The following is a 21658-nucleotide window of genomic DNA, read 5'->3' on the forward strand; positions in this document are numbered from 1 at the left end:
TAGTCACGTGTTACATACAGAAACGTTGACTCTATTAGGCTTCTTCATAAGGACAATTTACTACTTAGTGCTATATATAGAAAAATAATGAAAAGTGAATTCACAAATGGACAATCCTGAGAAAGAGATAAGTATAAACATATTAAGCATACTTAAAGTGCTTTTTTCTTAAAAACCTTTTTAGGAGAAGAGTAATATTCTTAATATATAAAGGAGTCTTTTTAATAAGAAAAATATGAACCCAACAGAAAACTGGGCAAAAAAAAATCAGTAAGTAAATTATGAAAGAAGTACAAATACCATATGTGATAATATGGTAGCTATCAAATGATGGTGAATGAGGAAAGTAATATAAAAATAAAAAATATAATTAGAGTTTGAATTTGCAGTTAAAGTTTCAAGTAGGTATGTCGTAGAGAATATAAAATAGGTATGAACAATAGGAAAAATAAGTCAATCCAAAAAGATGTATTTATAAAGAAAGGCTTTTCCAGCAGTTGCTAAAAATGGCCCCAAAGTAACAGCAGGACTCTGTTCATCATAATTCTAATGGGTCCCCACTAACCTCAAGAGCCCGAATTTTGATCTCTAATACTATTTTCAATTAAAGATTCCTAGAAATTCTACACTTGATCTTAGCCAAAAGGCCAAGGAGTGATGAGAGGGTCCTAGAAATTCTGAGAGTAGCTGATTCCATGTTTTGTAGTGAGGAAATTTTAGGATAGGTCTGAACCATCCAGTATTGCTATAAAGGATATTTACAAGGATGTCAGTGTAGTGTTAAAAGAATCAGAGAACCAACAAAAGGGGCTCCTACTGGCTAGACTGTGGAAAGAGGCACTAAAACGAAAATAATAATTATTATAATGCTCTGAGTCTGTGAAAAGGTCAATCAATGATACTTCAGAGTTCTAATATAAATTGTGCAAAATGTTGTATGGTTTATAAAAAGAATGGCTATAATAGGATATGATTTTTCTACAATTTTAAAATATAGGGATATAACAGACAAATGAAAATTTAAACCACAGTGATATATTGCCTCAGACCTATTAGAATGTCTATTATTGAAAAGAAAAAGAATGACAACAGGATGTAAAGGAAAGAGAACCCTTAGGCACTGCAGTTAGGAATGCAAATTGGTGCAGGCACTATGGAAAACAGGATGGAAGTTTCTCAAAAAATTAAAAATAGGGGACCCCTAGGTGGCTCAGTTGGTTAAGCATCTGCCTTTGGCGCAGGTCATGATCCCAGGGTCCTGGGATCCAGCCACACACCGGGCTCCTTGCTCAGCATGGAACTTGCTTCTCCCTCTGCCTGCCACTCCCCTCACCTTGTGCTCTGTCAAATAAATAAAATTAAAAATAGAACTATCATATGGTCTAGCAATTCCACTACTGGAATATTTGGGTATTTACCCAAATTAAATGAAAACACTAACTTGGAAAGATAATATGCACCCCTATGTTCATTGCAGCATTACTTACAGGTGTTCATAGAGTCAGAGAACAGGCTGATGGTTATCAGAGGGGAAGGGGCTGAAGGGTGTGTGAAATGGATGAAGGGGGTCAACTGTATGGTGATAAATGGTAACTAGATTTACTGTGGATTCATGCAGATTTATACTACATATCACTTAGTAGTGTATACAAAAATTTTTTGTGGCAAAAGCAGAGTTTATTGAAGATATAGAGCGAGCAGATATAGACAGACACTCAATGGGACTTGGAAAGGAAAGGAGCATGAATTTCATCTTTGTTTGGGGTCTGGGGTTTTTTACTGAAGATGGTAGTCTGGCATATGTGTCCTCTCTGGCATCCAGGAACCATTTAGAACAAAGAAGAGGGCTCAGGTGTTATTCCTTGGAGTTAGGGGGTCTTGGCATGGAGCTGTCTAGCTCCAGTGGCCTGGAATGCACATATGATAGTTTCATCCAGTCATTCTCACCTGGTTCTTCCTTAGATGTTATTTATTCTAGAGAATCATTAACTCTTTGTCCCTTACAAGGAGGACATGTACTATTTGCATTATAAGGCATGTGTAAAGTGGGGTAGGGGTGCAGGTCCTAGCATGAATAGAAACTGGAAAAGAAGCAAAGGAAAAAAGCAGTCTTTTCTCTTTGGGTCCCCTTCAGTTTCTCTCTCATTCCCTACTATAAGATTTTTATCCTCCTAATTCTTAAGGGGTTTTGAAGAGTGAAAGTCTCATGTTCTGTAGCTTCTTCAGGCTGAAAAAGATTGTAGATCCTACCTACTAAGACACATTAAAATTCCTGAGCTATCTCATTAAATAAAGGGTCCCTAGTGGCAGATTGTTTGCATTGGAGGCAATCATGAGGTCTCATCATAAGAATGAGATGCTTCCTACAGTTTCCATTGAGATAATTTATCTGACATACTTATGCAGAGCATGTAATAATAATAGCTCCCTCAATAAAGAAAGAAACCTAGCATAATTATCATAGCTAGGAAAAGAAGTGTTTTCCACCAAGACTATCCATTTCTGCTAAACCAGAAAGAAATCCAATCACTGAGAGAATTAGAGGAGACAGATACTGCTTTAATTTGTGTGTGTTTATCTGCTAAAACTGTGGATATCTTAAAGTCATCAGGGATATATACAAAATATTTAGTCTCAATATTAGTATAAGTTTTTTCTTGAGTTACAATCAGGATGTCAAGGCCCACCTGGTTTTGGAGGGCCACCTTTCAAATTTGTGGGTGACTGCACGTTGGGTTTGGTTAAAGGTGGCCGTTGCATGCTTGGCTAAAGTCTCTATTTGTAATTTTATAGCTATAGAGGACGTTTCTGTGACAAATATGGCTAAGGGATAAAGCCATCAAGAATCCCTCTTTGCCTGATGTCTAGCCTTAGTAATATCCTAATTATGAAGACTCACTGGCAAGTGGGAGATGACTTGGCCTGGGAAAAACTGAATTATTATGCTGTACACTGGAAACTAATCAAATGATATATATACGTATCAATGTTATTTCAATAAGAAAAACAGGTAGTCAATCTTATATATTTCTTTTACTAAAAAAAATGTTTAGGGGCACCTGGGTGGCTCAGTCATTAAGGATCTGCCTCCAGCTCAGGTCATGATCCCAGGGTCCTGGGATTGAGCCCCGCATTGAGCTCCCTGCTCCCTTGCTTCTCTCTCTCCCACTCCCCCTACTTATATTCCCTCTCTCGCTGTCTCTCTCTGTCAAATAAATAAAAATCTTAAAAAAAAAAAAAGTTTAAAAAACTCAGATACATGTTAAGTGAAAATACAAGATACATAACAGAGTATATGATATACTACATTTGGTATAAGAAATAAGGTAACATTTAAAGAATGCATACACACATTTTGCTTATTTTTATAAAACAAACAATAGAAGGATACCTTGAAACCAAAAATAATGATTACTTATAAGGGCAGGGTGGGGTAGGGGGAGGGAAGTAAGAGAATAAAAGGACTATGTATGGAAGAAAAATTTCTCAGACAATATCGTTTTTGACCTTTGAAATATACACATTTACAACTTTAAGAATAAAATCGAAAGGGAAAAACAAACCTAAAATTAAAAACAAACTAAAACAAATGAATCTATTTATATAAAACTGGTAATCTAATCATATAGAAAAATAATTTCAAATAATCTTTTAACACATTACTCTGTAGTACACTTATTGGGCTGTACATGAAGGACAAAAGCAACGGTATAGAAATCTTAACCTTCACACTATAGTTTTTAGTAGTAGCGCTGATAAGGCAATTTTAAGATTATCACATACATACTAAAATAAAATTTTATTAGGAATCAAGAAGTTCAGTGGGAGCCAAAAGAAATACAAATATAAAATCAAAGAACAATTAAATTGGAAATATGAGAATGAACTAATGAATTTTTGTTTTATTTCCCAGCTCTGTTCACCAAAAAATAAAGACAACCAATTGCATTGAGCACAATCAGATCTTGGTCTGTGTTGCAGGTTGAACTGTGTCCCTCAAAAAGATAAGTCAAAGTCCTAACCCCTAATAATCTGTGAAGGTGACCTTATTTGGAAACAGGGTCTTTGCACAAGTGATACTGGATAAGGGTGGGTCCTAAGCCCCAGAGTAAAGAAGGCCTTATAAGGACCAGCAGAAATGGGAGTTACACTGCCACAAACCAAGAAATGCCAAGGATTGTCGGCAACAAACTAGAAGCTAAAGAGGCAAAGAAGGATTCCTTCCTACAGTATGGGAGGTTGTCTCTGCCAACAACTTATTTTCAGACTTCTAACCTCCAAAACCATAAGAGATTGAATTTTAAAGCTATCAGTCTGTGGTGTTAATAGCAGCCCTAGGAAGCTAAAGCAGTTAATGATAATGTTCTCTACTAAAATGGCTTCTTGTCAGACTTAGGACAAGGAAAGTAAAACAAAAATCTGGGATATATTATTGTTCCAGAAAGCAGGGAAATTCTCAAAGACTATTGAGGTATGTCAACATGGAGTTCTCACTGGCCAACTTTGGGGCAATTTGAACATCATTAAGAATTTGACTGTAGGGGTGCCTGGGTGGCTCAGTGGGTTAAAGCCTCTGCCTTTGGCTTAGGTCATGATCTCAGGGTCCTGGAATCAAGCCCCGCATCGGGCTCTCCGCTCAGCAGGGAGCCTGCTTCCTCCTCTCTCTCTCTGCCTGCCTCTCTGCCTGCTTGTGATCTCTGTCTGTCAAATAAATAAAATCTTAAAAAAAAAAATGACTGTAACTATATAATTTTGAATAAATAAAAATCCTTGAGTCTTTTTTGATTATGAATGTGTGCTGACCTCTAAAAATTTTTGCCACCATTGGAAGTAACTATAACACCAACTCCTTGTTCAAAAACTGATAATTAAAGAAAAGGAGTAAGTATATACTTTGACTTTTTAGGAGGAATTATAGTTCATCCCTAGGTGACAAATGAAAGTTTTTCTTTATAGAAAAATGTCAGTTATTAAAGGTAGAAGGAATGACAGAATCCTTCAAATGGCTATTCTGCCACCCCAAATGACATAACTGGTTCAGGCAAGAATCACGAATAGTTACAGGAATATTCTCATATTATCTGTAATCACAGAAAATTAAAAACAACCTACATGTTCAAAGCAGTGAACTGGCTCAACAAATTTAGAGTTCATCAATAAAATAGTATATGTCAAGTTCTTAAAATTTCAAGAAGCTATGTGTGTACATGCATACACAAGGAATCACAACGTAAGCACCACATTCAAAAAGTATCGCAAGATATATAATGAAAACTAAGTCTTCCTTTCATTTGTATCCCTCAGAGGTAACTAATGTTTATGAGGTTTTTGGGTGCCCTTTCATATATTTCAAGCAAATCTAAATGCATATGCTTATATGTACACTTTTAACGTGTGAATATGAATTCTTTATACAAATGAAGCTTTTTATATACAATTTTATACTCCTTTTTTCACTTAGTAATATATATTAGGAACTGCTCTATACCAATGCAAAAAATATTTCTTTTTAACAATGAGATTTATGAAAAAAATAAATATAAAAAAACAATTAAATTTATGATACAGCGAAACAATGAGATAATATTAGTGTCATCTATCAATGTACACGTTATTTCCAATCATTTGCTATTAGAAAGAATGTTGTACTTGTACATCTGTCATTTTGTACACATGTGAATATATCTGGTATAAATTCCTAGGCACGTAATTGTTCAAGGAGTATATACATTTAAAGCTTTGGTACACAATGACAAACTGTCCTCCACAAAGGACCCCAACAATAAATGATTATACTGTTAGATTCTTACATACTTCTATACTTTTAACAACCCTGTTATATAACTTTTTGATATTTGAGAATCTGAAAAGATCTATCCTATGATAATTTTAATCTGCATTTATCTTATCAGTGATATTGGGTTTCACCTTCCCCTAATTAAAAGCCAAATGAGATTCAGTATCCCCAGGCCTTCAGTTTAATGAATAGATTTTGATAGATTTGATAGATTCAGTTTAATGATAGATTTTGATAATACCTATTCAATAGCAAGGAATATGCTGTAGAGAAGTAAAATGAATGGAGTTTTTAATTAAATTATGAGAAAACATCTGGATGATTACAATAAATACTTATATGACCACTTATTTTTTTAAGGTGAAAAAAATGCTACATAGTAGCCATACCTGTGATTTTAATATTACAAGGAATGCCAAAAGGAGCCTCTCCTACAGTTCCAGCAGTCCCACCCCATCTGCATGCACACCCTAAGTCAAGTTTCTGTTGCATGAACTAAAAACAAAACAAAACAAAAATGGTGGCTTTAGCACCTACTTATTTGCTGTCTGAAGAGAGAAAAAGTCAAATTCACACGTATATGACAGAGAAAATATCTTCACTGACTTGAGGGCCTCTCTGTTTATCTCCCCTCCCCTCTTTTAAAGGTTACTCTGTCTTTCTGCATTTGTACAGTTTTGTAGAGTTAAAATCTATACAACTGTCTTACTCTAAAAGCATTTCATTAAAAAAAAAAAAAATCATACCTCAGTCCAAACCTCGAGATATTATAATATGGCAAATTTCAGTCTTCTCTACCTGTTCAGTGATGGCTTGGAAGCTATAGAGTCTGACCAATCCTGAGCTGTACATCACAATCAGTATTCCATGAGACAAGGTAGCATCTGTAACATTCCCGAAAATCTGAGGGGAAAGGTAGATATCACCTGAGAAAAGACCAGAAGGCCAATCCTCTGAGTGTTCACAGTGGTTTGGGCAGTTGCTTAATATTCAGGTCACCACCACAACACTGCTCTTATCATTGACTTAATTTACAATTTAGAGACTTGAAGTTAAGACGTCATTAGGGTAGTAGGCCACTAGAGTCTCGAACAGAAGCACTAATGGGAGTGGAGCACTGATGGGGGTGCAGCACTTAACCCTCAAAATGATTCAGCAGCATTCACTTGCCTCATCCATTCGCTATACAGTTTTGTTAATATCTTTTAATAACAGTCTATTCCTCATGGACATCAGCATACAGTGAGATCATCTAATTCTACCCTGCAGGATATATGCGGTAGAGTAAATATAGGGACCCATTCTTCATGCTAAAATGTTATTCATAAAGAGACTTATTTTTTACCTCAAAGTGAAAAGACTGGATCTAAGAAAGTACTTATAATGAAAAACAGCTAACTCCAGATTTTTATCACTACTTTGTCCTTTAAATATCTAATACCGCTTAATTTTTTGGTCATATAAAAACCAAACATGTTAAAGCCCAAGGAAGCACCTTTAGAGACATTTAGCCTGGCTAACCTTGAGTAAGGCTTTGGCTCTTTGCTTCCTTTCTGTTTTTGTTCAATGCACTGGATCCTGCCATAGTCCTCCACAGAACTCTGATAAAATAACTTGATTCTGTGCCTATTTTAATATTTAACAAAACCCAACATAGACAAATATTCATAGCAATGAAAGGACAAGAGGAAATTAAGTGGAAATCTGTTTCTGTTTCTACTCAACACAGATTATTTAGTGAATATTTACTACCCCAATAACTAGTTTAAAGAATATATTGGGCTTGGCCCCTGGGTAGTCTTCTATACATGGGAAGTGGAAGATACGCTTCAATTCCAACTAAGCCTAATCAAAACCAAATCCTTCCCGTGATTATCATAGGCATCTAGGAATAAATAAAAACAATTTATGATTTAGTTAAGTGTTCATTCCTGTTACAGACTATAATAAGCACACATAACTACTCAATCCACAAGCAAAAAGAAAATAGCTAAATTCATAAGTTGTGTTTCTTGTCATCTCTTAGATAATTATGCTTTGCTTCAATCTTGACTAATTCATGATTTTTTTATTTGCTGATCTTTGTTTCCCACTTTGAAAAGGAGGACTTGTGTAATTCAAGCACGTTTTCAAATAATGAGTGCTCTAATAAAGTAGCCACTCTATTTTAAAATTTGGTTCATACTTTGGAGTCAAATCTAGGTTCTAATTCCAGCTTCTCCATTTACTTAGGATTTTGGAAGCTGCTTACCTTCCTAGATGAACCCACTATATGTTACAAAGTTATAAACTACTCAAAGAGCCTGGCACAATACAATGAATAAGCAACTGACACTACTCATTCACCTTCCTGTAGCTTAGTATATTATGCTTATACAAATTTCTTTTTATAATGTTCATCTTATTTGCTAATGACTCTTAGTGGACCATGAAGATCTGACCTCAGTAATACTTGAGGTGCTTAATTAAAGACTAGTAGAATAGACCAGTAAATAACTCTCTGCCTAGACTAAGTAACAAGTTTTTAATGGAAAGTAGGAGGCTACTGATTCTTTTACTCAAAGGAACTACGTCCTTTCTTTCTTCCCATATAACATACCATAAATCAAGAGAAATGTCAAGAATAAAACCTATAACTGAACAAGTTGGAAAACTCACGTATTTAATTACAGGTCTTGTTTATGTAACATAAAACAAATTTTAGATCTATATTTTGCAATTAAAATGATTCATTTTGTTCAAGCTTTTCATCTTCCTAATGGTCATTTTAACAAGCTTTGGAATATCCCTCTGAAAAAAAACCACCTTACTCATTTCATAATTTTATAAAGTAGTGGTTTGTTAATGACACCAAAGGTATTCAGTACTCTCCATTTGAATAGCATAAGAACATGCAGAAAGATGAAAGGATGATTAGGCTTTCTTCCTAAATGAAACATTCTCATGAATTTTGCTATGAAACAAACTAGTTCAGAAAGCTTTTTACAGTCAGGGGAATATTTGCAATCAAAACACCTAATAAACAAACATATATTGACATCCCATCTTTTATCAAAAAATTAATACTGCAGTCAAATAAGAAGTAAGTTCTTACCTTCTTGTTGATCTCCAGAATCCCTATGAGTGAAAAAGGTAAAACATGGAACACTGCAAGGTACAGCAAAACAGGCTGTTGAATGCCCGCCTAAAAGGAAAGATTAAATTACAGGCAGCTCTCAAAAGAATTTTAGAAACACTCTTTTCATGAGCTGAAAGCATCCATCTGTCCTAGCATACAGTTACGTAGATGTTTGCACGAATTGAAAACATTTATCTACATTGCAAATTTACTTAAACAGGAAAGCATACATGTTCAAAATATGTCCATTAAACCTTCAGTCCTTTGATGCACATGCACATACACATAAAAATCCATAAAAGTAAACATAGGGGCATCTGGGTGGCTCGAAGTGTCTGACTCCTGATTTCAGCTCAGGTCTGGAATTCAGAGTCATGAGTTTAAGGCTCGCATTAGGCTCCACACTCAGAAAAAAAAATAAAAATAAATAAACACTAACAGTAAACATTTCTTAGTATCAAAACATATATACTATACAACAAAAACTCTTAAATGCATAATAAAACATTTCTTTTTCTTTCCTTTTTTTTTTTAAAGATTATTTATTTACTTATTTGAGAGAGAGAGAGAGAGAGAGATCACAAGTAGGCACAGAGGCAGGCAGAGAGAGGGGGGAAGCAGGCTCCCCGCTGAGCAGAGAGCTCATCCAAGGATCCTGGAATCCTGACCTGAGCCAAAGGCAGAGGCTTTAACCCATTGAGGCACCCAGGCATCCCTAAAATATTTCTATATTATAAATAAATATATACTTCTGATATATATCACATATTGTTTTATTATACATTGTTATATTAACAGAATATAAATTATATTAAAAATTGGAATTCTAATAATAAAGAGCCTAATCAAAAGACACAGTTATAGTCACATCATCTGAAAGTACAATTACACTGACATGTCTATATGAAATGAGAAAAAATTATCAATAGTTAAACGCATGAGTGATTTCTCTGCTTGAAAAAGTTCCCTTACTTTAAAGAACAGGTTCTGTCAATTTCTTTCCACTATGGAATGTAAAATAATCTGTTATACTTCCCCAAAGTGGCTTAAAGTGTATTTCTTAAGTTTATACCATTTCTTAACTTTTATACCATTCTTTAAGAATCTAAGATGATTAGTTCTTTCCTAACAAATTTGTAGCCAATTTCCTCTGGAAACAAATTCCTCATCTTATTGATGTTTAAATACTTATTTATTGATATTTAAATATGTCTTACCTGCCGGGCCAATACTGAGCCCTTGTTTTGAGCTGACTTAACTGCAATGACTTCTTGAGGAGTGTCCCAGCTCAGGTATCTTGTAAAATAATGAAGAGAAGGTTATTCATTTGGTTAAGTTTCCTTATAACCAAGATAAAATAGGTATTTCATAAATAAACAGTTCTTTATTTAAATTATAAAAGCAAAGTCATTTATTTTAAAAAACAAGTAACTTAAAAATTCCCTCTACATGCTTATATGGATATAATCCTATTAAAAATACATATATATATATATTTAATTTTAATCCTTCTAGAGTGTCAGTAAATAAAAATTGTGTTTGATGAAACAGTATTCAAAACTTAGAAAACAAAAGATTATTCCTACTTTAAAATGGACATTAATATTACAAAAAGCATTAAAAATGTTATTTTTCATAGTCTACATACATATATTCCCTCCCAATATGTCTATAAATAATATATAAAACTACTAAATTAAAATAAGAGGTTTTAGGGATACCCAGCTGGCCCAGTCAGAATCAAATTCTTGATCTTGGGGTCATCAGTTTGAACCCCACATCAGGTATAGAGATCACTTAAAAACAACAACTGTTCTTAGACTATACTAGGCAGATGATTTAACTGAAACAGACTAGGCTTCAGGAAAACCTATTGTGAAATGTAACCTACATATAAAATACTATTTGCAGAACATATAAAATACTATATGTAGAAGAGAAATTTGAAAAGGGGGGGTGAGAGATATCTGCCAAGGTTAGTTACTTATGAGTGATACAAAAATAAATGATAAAGGGTCTATATCCTCAGATCTTCAAATGTAATAATAAGAAGAGAAAAAGAGGAAAGGTTTATGAATTGAGATTCAGATATACAAACTTAAAGACAAACAAACAAAAAAAACCTTGAAATTTCTGGGGCCACAAGTCTCAAATTTGTATATATATTTATATTTTATATATTTTAATAAAATTTGAGTATCAAAATCACAGTTAATACCTGAATTTGCAATATGAAGCAAGATATATTTTCTCAAGTACTTTCCCAGTAGTTGCTGATATGCGAAATAGCCAATTATGAGCAGTCAGTGCTATGAGTGAAGATTTATAATCTGATGAATTGGGAAGTATTTCCCCCTAAAAAATACAAGGTGTAAAAATGAAATTGGTTCATCATAAACAAATCTGCAGAAATCTATATCCAAAGAAAACAGCTTTTTAGCTACTTTTTAGCTACTCAAGATTCTCCCTTTCCTTCTGCCCACCCCCTCAATGAATATTTATTCCAATATTATTCCAAGACTTGTTTTCCTTTTGATAGATGTCAAATGGTAAAGGACAAATTGTTCCATGATTCACTGAGGCTCTACGGTAACTCCAAATGCAAAGCTAGAATGCAGATTCAAGGCAGCCAAAGAAAAACAGGTTTTAAAGATATTCTCTGTCACCAATGAATTACCCCCCAAAAACAGAGAGAATAGCTACTTGGGCATACCTGCAACTGAGCAGCTGCCACAAGGTGGAAATCTAACGCAGGAAAACAAAGAGAAGCAAGGAATTCTTCTTTGATTTGTAAAATAAAAAGGAAGTTCCCTCCCGTTAAAAAAAAATTATTAGAGAGAGAGTGTAGTGCAGGGAGGGCTATAGGGAGAATCCCAAGCAGACCCCTCATTGGGTGCAGAGCCCCACTCGGGACTTGATCTCACCACCCTGAAATCATGACCTGAGTGGAAACCAAAAGTCAGATGCTTAACTGACTGAGCCACCCTGGCACCCCTAAAAAAGTTGTAGAGGAACGTTAAAAATAGAAAAGTTGGAATTAATCTAGTATTCACTCAGGCTGAAAAGTGAATAGAAAAGAATGAAGGCACAGTTATTTTATATATGTATTTTTTTAAGATTCTATTTATTTATTTGACAGACAGAAATCACAAGGCAGAGAAGAAGGCAAAGAGAGAGGGGGAAGCATACTCCCTGCTGAGCAGAGAGCCCAATGCGGGGCTCGATCCCAGGATCCTGGGATCATGACCTGAGCTGAAGGCAGAGGCTTTAACCCAGTGAGCCACCCAGGCGCCCCGTATATATGCTTTTAAAGATTTGTCTTGTGTTTATTTTTTGGTTGCGTGTGTAGGGGGAGGGAAGCTTATTAACTACTAGAGGTTTTACATTAAAATTACATGCAATGATGCAAATATTTTTATTCTATGGCGTCTTATATATCATCTCCTGGAGATTTTTAATTTTAAAAAATACACTACTTATACCTTGCTTATTAAAGAAGAATTTGAAATAGCGTATGTAAAAAGAAAGAAAAAAATAGCATATATAATAGGTTTGAGCTATTTTCCTAAACCAAAAGTTGTATTTCGTACATTGTCTCAGAAAAACAAGGTGCTGATTTAAATGTGGTTTCACACCAGAATGTTAACAACAATACGATATGCTTCTTAGTTTTTCTTTTCTTTTTTTTTTTCTTTTTTTTAAAGATTTATCTATTTATTTGACAGAGAGAGATTACAAGTAGGCAGAGAGGCAGGCAGAGAGAAGGAGGAAGCAGGCTCCCTGCTGAGCAGGGAGCCCGATGCGGGACTCGATCCCAGGACCCTGAGATCATGACCTGAGCCGAAGGCAGCGGCTTAACCCACTGAGCCACCCAGGCACCCATTTCTTAGTTTTTCTTAATAGAAAATCTTGCTTAACTTCAAATGAGAAGAAAATGGTAAAAGATAAGTGAGAACAGGAATTAGGTTACTAGAGGGCACCTGGGTGGCTCAGTCTGTTAAGGGTCTGCCTTTGGCTCAGATCATGATCTCAGGGTCCTGGGATCAAGTCCCATGCCCTACTCTCTGCTCTGAGGGAGCCTGCTTCTCTGACCCTCCCCTGGCTCATGCTCTCTCTCTCCCAAATAAATAAACAAATACTTTTAAAAATAATTAAAAAAAAAAGGCTTTAGATGTTGGAGGCACAACAGTTATTTTCAGCTTTTAATAAGAAATTAAGGGAGAGGTGTGCCTGCTGGCTAAGTGGGTTAAGCCTCTGCCTTCACCTCAGGTCATGATCTCAGGGTCCTGGGATCGAGCCCTGAGTCAGGCTCTCTGCTCAGCGGGGAGCCTGCTTCCCCCCCCTCTCTCTGCCTGCCTCTCTGCCTGCTTGTGATCTCTCTCTGTCAAATAAATAAATAATAAAAATCTTTAAAAAAAAAGTAATTAAGGGATTAAGGGAGAAAACATAGATTTAAAGCTTTCTGATTTTTAAATAGGTGTCTCTTTTTAAAAAGAGTAAGTGTCTAGAGAAAAAGCAGCAGCTCTGAAAAACTAGTTTTATGTAAAAACAACAATATTTAAAAAAGAGAGACCCAGGACCCAGGGATCATGACCCGAGCTGAAGGCAAACGCTCAACCAACTGAGCCACCCAGGCAGCCCGCTGCAGCATTTCTTAAGTGCTGTTTTTAAAACACTGATCCTATGGAAAACCAGTATGTAGAAATATACCTCAAAAAAGGAAGTTCTATGATCAAGAGTTTCAAAGTGGTTGTCAAAATCACCAAGAACATTATTACTATTGTACAATATTATTAAAGGCTTTAAGAAGTAATTATATAAAATTTGTTATACGTTTTAAGCTCAGAAAATCCCACTTACTTTGTCTACAACTCAATTCTCTCAACTCCTCTAGCAAATATAAGGTGCTATCATTTTATTAAAACAGTCTTCTGAAAAATACACATCAGGACAATGTTGGTCTGTCTCATAAAATGAGTTAGCCTATTATTTTATTTTTTTTATTATTTTTTATTTTTGACTTGTTATTTTTCTAACAAGATTCATGGAGTAAACTCATAAAAATCTACTTTTGGAAAGAAAGAAAGAAAAGAAAAGAAAAGGAAAGGAAAGAAAGGAAATGGGGGTGCCTGGGTGGCTCAGTGGGTTAAGTCTCTGCCTTTGGCTTGGGTAGTGATCTCAAGTCTGGAGTCCGCTTTCTGCTCAGTGGAGAGCCTGCTTCCCCTTCTCTCTGCCTGCCTCTCTACCTACTTGTGAAATCTTTCTCTCTGTGTCAAATAAGTAAAATCTTAAAAAAAAAAAGAAAGAAAGAAAGAAGGAAATGAAGGAAGGAAGGAAGGGAGGGAGGGAGGAAGGTAAGGAAGGAAGAAAGAAAAAGAAAGAAAGAAGTATCCTTGTCAATTTCCTGTGACTCTCAAGGTCAAAAATCTGTGTATAACTTTTAACTCCCCCAAAACTGAACTACCAATAGTCACCTGTTGACTGGAAGCCTTACTGATAACATAAAGAGTTGATTAACCCCTTAAAAAAAAAATCTACTTTCAAAGAGCCATGTAATATAACTGTAGCCTAAATTAATATTTTATTTTGACAGAATGATCTCTTAAATCAGTAGAAAAATCTCTTAAACACTGAGAATAACTTCCTTACATTGCTTATAAAACTTTTAACCAGTTCATAACATTTTCCAGTTTTCAAGATTTACAAATGACATCGTTTTTTAAATGCCTTCATAATATTAATGTATATTTTTAAAAAATAAAAGTTATTTCATGAGAAAAAGTAAGCAAAGGATATACTCTCTTCTTGACTCCTTTCAGGAGTCAGAAATAACTACGATATTTAAGCTTTATTATTTTTTTTACATATTATTTTAGGCTAAAAATGTGTCAGAAACAAATACTCTAAAAGCAAATCTTACCACCGGGCATTCCCATAATAATGCATCCTCTATTTTTTCTGATTTGGAACATTTTGGCATTTCATAAAGTTTTCTTGGCTCTGAGGCAACACTGGGAAAAAAAGAAAAATCAATGATTATTCTTCTTGATAACTCAGATAGTGTTTGCCCAGCTCTCAGTGACTTTTTTCCAGAGATTTGGAATACCAAGATATAACTTGTTATTTTGCTTTCCTTTTCCTAACTAAATGTTAACATTTTTTTTCTGATCACAAAATTCACAATAAAATTAAAAAATAAAAATTTAAAAATTTAAAAAAAAGAAAATTGGAAAAATAAAATAGATCATAAAACTATATAATTACAAAAATAACTATTATTAACATTTTGGTTCATTTCTTTCTGGGTTTTCTGTATATACATATACTTACCTTCAGATTATTTTCCAAAATTGGATCATATTGAATTCTTTCTTTACCCTTGGACCTTAACTGTGAATATGTCTGCTGAGTTCCATGGGGTTCATAAACTGTTATTCTAATATTATAAAATGAAAATTAGATAAGGAGTCCCTTTATTTTAGAATAAAAATTAGTAGGTAAAAAAGGAAATGCCTTTAGGAGTTTTTCTACTCCCAAATTCCCGTTCAGAAAGGTTAAACAAGTTTGTACCTCTACCAGTAGTTAACACTACATTTTTTATATGAAAAATAGTCCCTTACCTTTAGTTTATACTTACCTGATTACTATCGATATATGATCATAGATGTTTTCCCCCTTTTTAACTGATTAACATTAAAATTAAACTACAGTTTAGAAACAATTTTCAGAGGCTCCTGGGTGACTCGGTTAGTTAAGTGTCGGCTTTTGGCTCAGGTCATAATACCACGGTTCTGGGATCAAGCCCCCTGTCAGGATCCCTGCTCAGTGAGGAGCCTGTTTCTCTCTCTCCCTCTGCCAACACTCCCTCTTTGTGCTTTCTCTCTCTCAAATAAACAAAAATCTTAAAATTTTTTTTTCAGAGTGACAATTTTATTCACCTTTGATGTTCTCTGATTCAAAGTTTTTTTTTTTAAGTGAAGAATCAACTGATTTTTTTTTTTTTAGATTTTATTTATTTATTTGACAGACAGAGATCACAAGTAGGCAGAAAGGCAGGCAGAGAGAGAGGATGAAGCAGGCTCCCTGCGGAGCAGAGAGCCAGATGCAGGGCTCGATCCTAGGACCTTGGGATCATGACCTGAGCCAAAGGCAGAGGCTTTAACCCACTGAGCCACCCAGGCGCCCCTCTCTGATTCAAAGTTTTAAACCAAACAGAATTTCACAGGATTGAAAGCAAGCCTTAACTTCTAAATTACGAGGTGATTCTAAACTATGGGTAAAACACCCATTAATGCCATAGTAAAGAAGTCCAACTATTTTATTATTAGATCACCAACCAATGCCACCCTCCCAGATTTAAGGTATTTTTTTTTTTAAGTAAAGCAGATATTTCTCAATTGGGTAAGTTATGAAATAGGCATTAAATGTTACCAAAGAATTATTACTAATTTTGTTAGATGTGGTAATGACATTATGATCAGATAAAGAAATGTCCAGATATCCACTTCCAATGTGATAGCATGACGAGCTCTATAGGCATGCTCTCCAGGAAAACTGGTGAAAACTATAAAAGGACAACTATTTAACGTCTCTGGAAATGGTCCTAGGAGCATATAGCAAACAAACAGTTATTCAAAAAAATCTGCTAGAGTTCACTAAGAACAGTGAGTCAATGATGTCTGAACTAGGATGTGCTCTCTCCTTACTGTTCTTAGCTCAGCAAGATGAAAACTACTCCAGACTGGTACAGCCAAGAGCGCAGGACTCCCTCTACCTCCAGCTCCCAGAGGGCCACCTTCTTTGGGGACCAGGATGACAGCATTTCTCATGTAGCATCCAGCTGCTTGTTGCTGGGGCTGAGTCATGGGTGAGTGCAGTCAAAAAGTGGGGCTCCCTTCTTCTACCTAGCCCTAACTCTACCTTGGCCGTGGCATGCCTAAGAATAGAGAGGCTCTAGTTACCCTTAGCCCACCTCATAAAGTAGTGGTTCCACGTTAAGAAAGGCAAGAAAAGCTGAGGCTAATGTTTGCCTCAATTCCAGATGCTCAGTTTTTAGAGCATGGGCGTCACTCAAAGAGAAGAATGCGATTGATTCAACCTGCCTCCTACTACCAACTCTAAAGACTTGGGTTGAAGATTTTGCCTGGGCAGAAGAAGCAGGCCTTAAGGCATATAGCCCTATTCTCTTCCCAAAGGAACTGACTTCATTTCACAGAGTATGGAGAAGTTCTAGCCTAAAAGCACTCTTAAAACCAGTGGAGTTTGTGGTGAAAGGCAAATGAGAAGAAATTTGTAGATTCACTGGTCATACAGGCTAAATTGTAGGCTGGCTAATTTGTTAGAGAGAATCAGAAAAAGATTGTTGGCAGGATCCCTCCTCGGATCAGCACAAATATCAAACTATCTTCTCTAACTTCTGGTTTCTGATCCTGTAAAGCGCTTAAGAGTCATTACTCCTGTCCTTACGGGAAAAAAAGCTGTTAAACAAAATCAACAACTGTTCCTAGTTACATCAGAGAATTAAGATCACAGAGCAAACTGCTGCACCCAAAACTAGAAAGAGAGGTGAATCACAGCTTAGCAGGAGTAAGCCAATGGAATCAGTACCAATTAAACAAAAACAAGGACACTAGAGGAAATTTTAGCCTCTGAAACCTACTGCTTCAGCAAACAACAAACATAACATAAAACCTCACTCTAAAGACCCTTTTACTACAATCACTTTTACATCACATACAACTTACAACAAAAAAATACAAAGCAAACTGCAATTTGCAAAATGCAGAATGCAAAGATTGAAGAGACAAAGCAAACATCAGAACCTCCTTGCTGAGGGAGGCAGATCGGGGGGGCTACTGGGAGCCTGCTTTTCCCTCTCCCTCTGCCTGGCACTCCCCTGCTTGTGTTCTCTCTCTCTGTGTCAAATAAATAAATAAATCTTAAGAAAAAAACAAAAAAAAAGCAAACCCCAAACTGAAAAACAAAAACCCTAAAAACAAAATCAAAAGGAAATGCTAAAAATAAAAAAATCCATACAAATGAAGAATGTCTTTGACGGGCTCATCAGTAGACTGGACACAGCCAAGGAAAGACTGGTAAACCTGAAGATACATCAACAGAAACTTAACTAAAACAATGAAAAAAAAAATGATAAAAGCAGAACACAACATCCTGACAGAGAATTAGAAAAGATGTAACATACACATAATGGGAATACTAAAAGGATAAGAAAAGGAGAACAGAAGAAATACTTGAAATCAATAATGGTTGAGAATTTTCCAAAATTAATCACAGGCACCAAATCACAAATCCAAAAGCTTACAGAACACCAAAGAGGAAAAATATTTAAAAACCTATACTTAGATATGTATTATTCCAACTATAGAAAATAAAAAATACGGGGCGCCTGGGTGGCTCAGTGGGTTAAAGCCTCTGCCTTCCACTCAGGTCATGATCCCAGGGTCGGGATCGAGCCCCGCATCCAGCTCTCTGCTCAGCGGGGAGCCTGCTTCCTCCTTTCGTTCTCTCTGCCTACTGGTGATCTCTGTCTGTCAAATAAATAAATAAAATCTTTAAAGAAAGAAAGAAAACATCTTGAAAGAAGCCAAAGGAAAAAAGTACCTTCTCTAAAAAAAAAAAAACAGGATAGGAATTACATTGGACTTCTCTCTCTTTTTTTAAAATATATTATTTATTTATTTGCCAGAGAGAGAGAGAGAGTGCACACAAGCAGGGAGGAGGGGCAGAGGCAGAGGGAGAAGCAGACTCCCCACTGCACAGGGAGCCCCACGTTGGACTCTATTCCAGGACCCCAGGACCACGACCTGGGCCAAAGACAGCTACCCAACCGACTGAGCCACCCAGGTGCCCTAGATTGGACTTTTTTAGAAAACAGGCAAGCCAAGTAGGGAGTGACATAAAATATCTAAAGTGATGAAACAACCCCCAACCGCAGTCCTTTAAGACTCCTGCACCCAATTCTAATATGAGGGGAGTGGAATTCTCCCACACACAACACTCAGATACCAGTAGAGTATCTAAGAATTCAACTTAATTCTTATACTGTCTACTAGGAGATAGTATCAGATTCCACAGGTTAAGGATTCAATCCAGTAAGACTGCCCTCCACCACTACCCCACCTTCAGATGCCAGTTACAAAGCCCCGAGGCTGTTACCTGTGTTTCTGACCCATGGGCTACAGACTGAGCTTCCAATGACCTTCTCTTTAGTTTCTTTGATAGTGGCTCATAGAACTCAGGGAAGCATTTACTTATGTTTACCAGTTTATTAAAGGATATGATAAAGAATACAATCAACACCTAGATGAAGAGATACATAGGAAAAGGTATGGGAAGAGGGCATGGAACTTCCATGCTCTCTCCAGGAAAGCCACTCTCCCTGTATCTCCAAGTGTTCACCAACCCAGAGCTCTTCAAACCCAGTCCTCTTGAAGTTTTATGGAGGCTTCATTGTATAGTTGTGATTGACTAAGTCATTGGCCTCTAGCTGATTCAATCTCCAGCTCCCCTCTGTTGCCTGGAGGTCAGGGGTCAGTGCCAACCCCCTAATCACATAGTTGGTCCTCCAGGCAATAGGTCATTATACTTGGGTGGGGTCTGAAAGTTACCTTCATTAATAACAAGATACCTACCTTCACCTTTACAAGTCTGATGTATTTTCAGTAACTATAAATAAAAAGCAAATATATCTGAGAAAAATATTTTGGTCATCTGAATGACCAAATATAGATTTTTTTTAATTTAAATTCAATTAGCCAATATATAGCACATCATTAGTTTTTGATATAATGTTCAATGATTCATTCCATATAACACCCAGTGTTCATCACATCACGTCCAAATATATATTTCTTATAAATACTTATAATATACTCAACCAATCCAGAATTTTGTATCCTGAGAAGTTATCCTTCAAAAGTCAAAAAGAAATCAGGTTTTCTCAGATAAACAAAAATGGAGGGAATGTGTTGCCGGCGGATCTGCTTTATAAGAAATGTTCAAAAAAGTCCTTCAAAGAGAAGAAAAATAATATAGGTCAGAAACTCAGATCTACCTTAAAAAAGGAAGAATGTTAGAAAAGGAATAAATACAGGCACCTGGGTGGCTCAGTCAGGTAAGTGGCTGAGGTCACGATCTCAGGATTGTGCCCCAAATCCAGCTCCACACTCAGCAGGGTATCTGCTTGAGATTCTCTCTCTCCCTCTGCCCTTCCCCCTGCTCATGTGCATGTATGTGCATGATGCTCTCTTTCTCTCTCTCAAATAAAATAAATAAATAAAAGAAATAAATAAAGGTAAAATAAAATCCTTTATTTTTCTTATTCTTAACTGATTTAACAGAGAAAAATTTATCTGTCATAATAATAGCATAGTAACATAATAATATTATTGTCATAATAATACCAGCAATAAGGTATTCAGGGAATATAGCTCATGGATAAAAAGAATGGCAGCAATGTTATAAAAGGCAGGAGGGAGCAATTAGAAATACTCTAATATAAAGTAACTATGCTACACATGTAGAGCTATAGCGCTACTTGAAAGTGATTTAAATTAGTTGTAAATATGCATTGCAAGTTCTAAGGCAACGATTAAAAATTTTTTAAAAGAAGTATAATGGATATGCTAAAGTAGACAGAAAATGGAATCATATAAAATGCTCAATTAAAAGCAGAGAAGACAAAAAAGAATGAAAGACAAGAAAAGAACAAAAAGCAATGAATAGAAAATAGTTACATGGGAGTATATTAAACCAACTGTAATAATAATCACTCTAAATGTGAATGGTCTATACCTATTAAAAGGCAGAGACTGTTAGAGTGGATCAAAAAACAGGACTCGAATACATGTTGTCTACAAGAAACCCATTTCAAATATAAAGAAACAGATTATAGTAAAGGAATGGATAAAGATATACCATGCGGATACTAATCAAAAGAAAGCTGGAGTAGCTATATTAATTTCAGACAAAGTTGACTTCCACAAAAAAATTATGAGGGATAAATGGTGGCATTACATAATGATAAAGGGGGTCACTTCCTCAAGAAGGCATAAAATTCCTTAAAGTGTATACCATCTAACAACACAATGTCAAAACATGTGAGACAAAAACTGATAGGACACAAGTAGAAACAAATCTACTATTATAGTTGGGAGACTTCAACATGTCTGTCAGTAACTGGTGGGTCCAGCAAACAGGAAGTCTATAAGGATATAGTTGAAATGAACAGTACTATCAGTCAATGGGATCCGACTGACTTCCAAAAAATATTTCATCCAATAACTGCAAAATACACATTCTTCTCAAGCTCAGATGAAATTCACCAAGAGACCACAATCTGGGCCACAAAACACACCTTTACAAATTTAAGAGCGGAAGTAATACAAAGTATTACTTTCAGACCACAGTGGAAATAAATGATAAGTCAATAACAAAGGGGCGCCTGGGTGGCTCAGTGGGTTAAGCTTCTGCCTTCGGCTCAGGTCATAATCCCTGGGTCCTGGGATTGAGCCCCACATCGGGCTCTCTGCTTAGCAGGGAGCCTGCTTCTTTCTCTTTCTCTGCCTGCCTCTCTGCCTACTTGTGATCTCTGCCTGTCAAATAAATAAGTAAAATCTTAAAAAAAAAAAGAAAAAAGTCAATAACAGAAAGCTGGAAAATCCCAGAAGATTTGGAGATTAAACAACAGACTTCTAATTAACATATGAGTCAAAGAAGTTTCA

The 21658-nt window shown here is 35.8% G+C and overlaps 1 protein-coding gene across 3 annotated transcripts in view; it reads right to left on the reverse strand.

Moving 5' to 3' along the window:
• The window catches only part of DCAF17 (DDB1 and CUL4 associated factor 17), a 38278-nt gene that overhangs the window by 13445 nt on the left and 3175 nt on the right, over positions 1–21658 (reverse strand). For all 3 annotated transcript variants that reach the window (XM_004744061.3, XM_004744059.3, XM_004744063.2), the window contains 6 exons: positions 14836–14926; positions 11134–11270; positions 10133–10211; positions 8892–8981; positions 6596–6700; positions 6187–6292 (listed from right to left, as the gene is read on the reverse strand). In XM_004744061.3, the coding sequence (XP_004744118.1) occupies positions 6187–6292; positions 6596–6700; positions 8892–8981; positions 10133–10211; positions 11134–11270; positions 14836–14895 (577 nt within the window). In that variant the 5' untranslated portion in view covers positions 14896–14926. The remainder of the gene's footprint in view (positions 1–6186; positions 6293–6595; positions 6701–8891; positions 8982–10132; positions 10212–11133; positions 11271–14835; positions 14927–21658) is intronic.

Source organism: Mustela putorius, unplaced genomic scaffold (assembly GCF_011764305.1).
Source record: "Mustela putorius furo isolate JIRA1106 unplaced genomic scaffold, ASM1176430v1.1 tig00003869_pilon_pilon_pilon, whole genome shotgun sequence".
In the NCBI taxonomy this organism is placed as follows: Eukaryota; Metazoa; Chordata; class Mammalia; order Carnivora; family Mustelidae; genus Mustela; species Mustela putorius.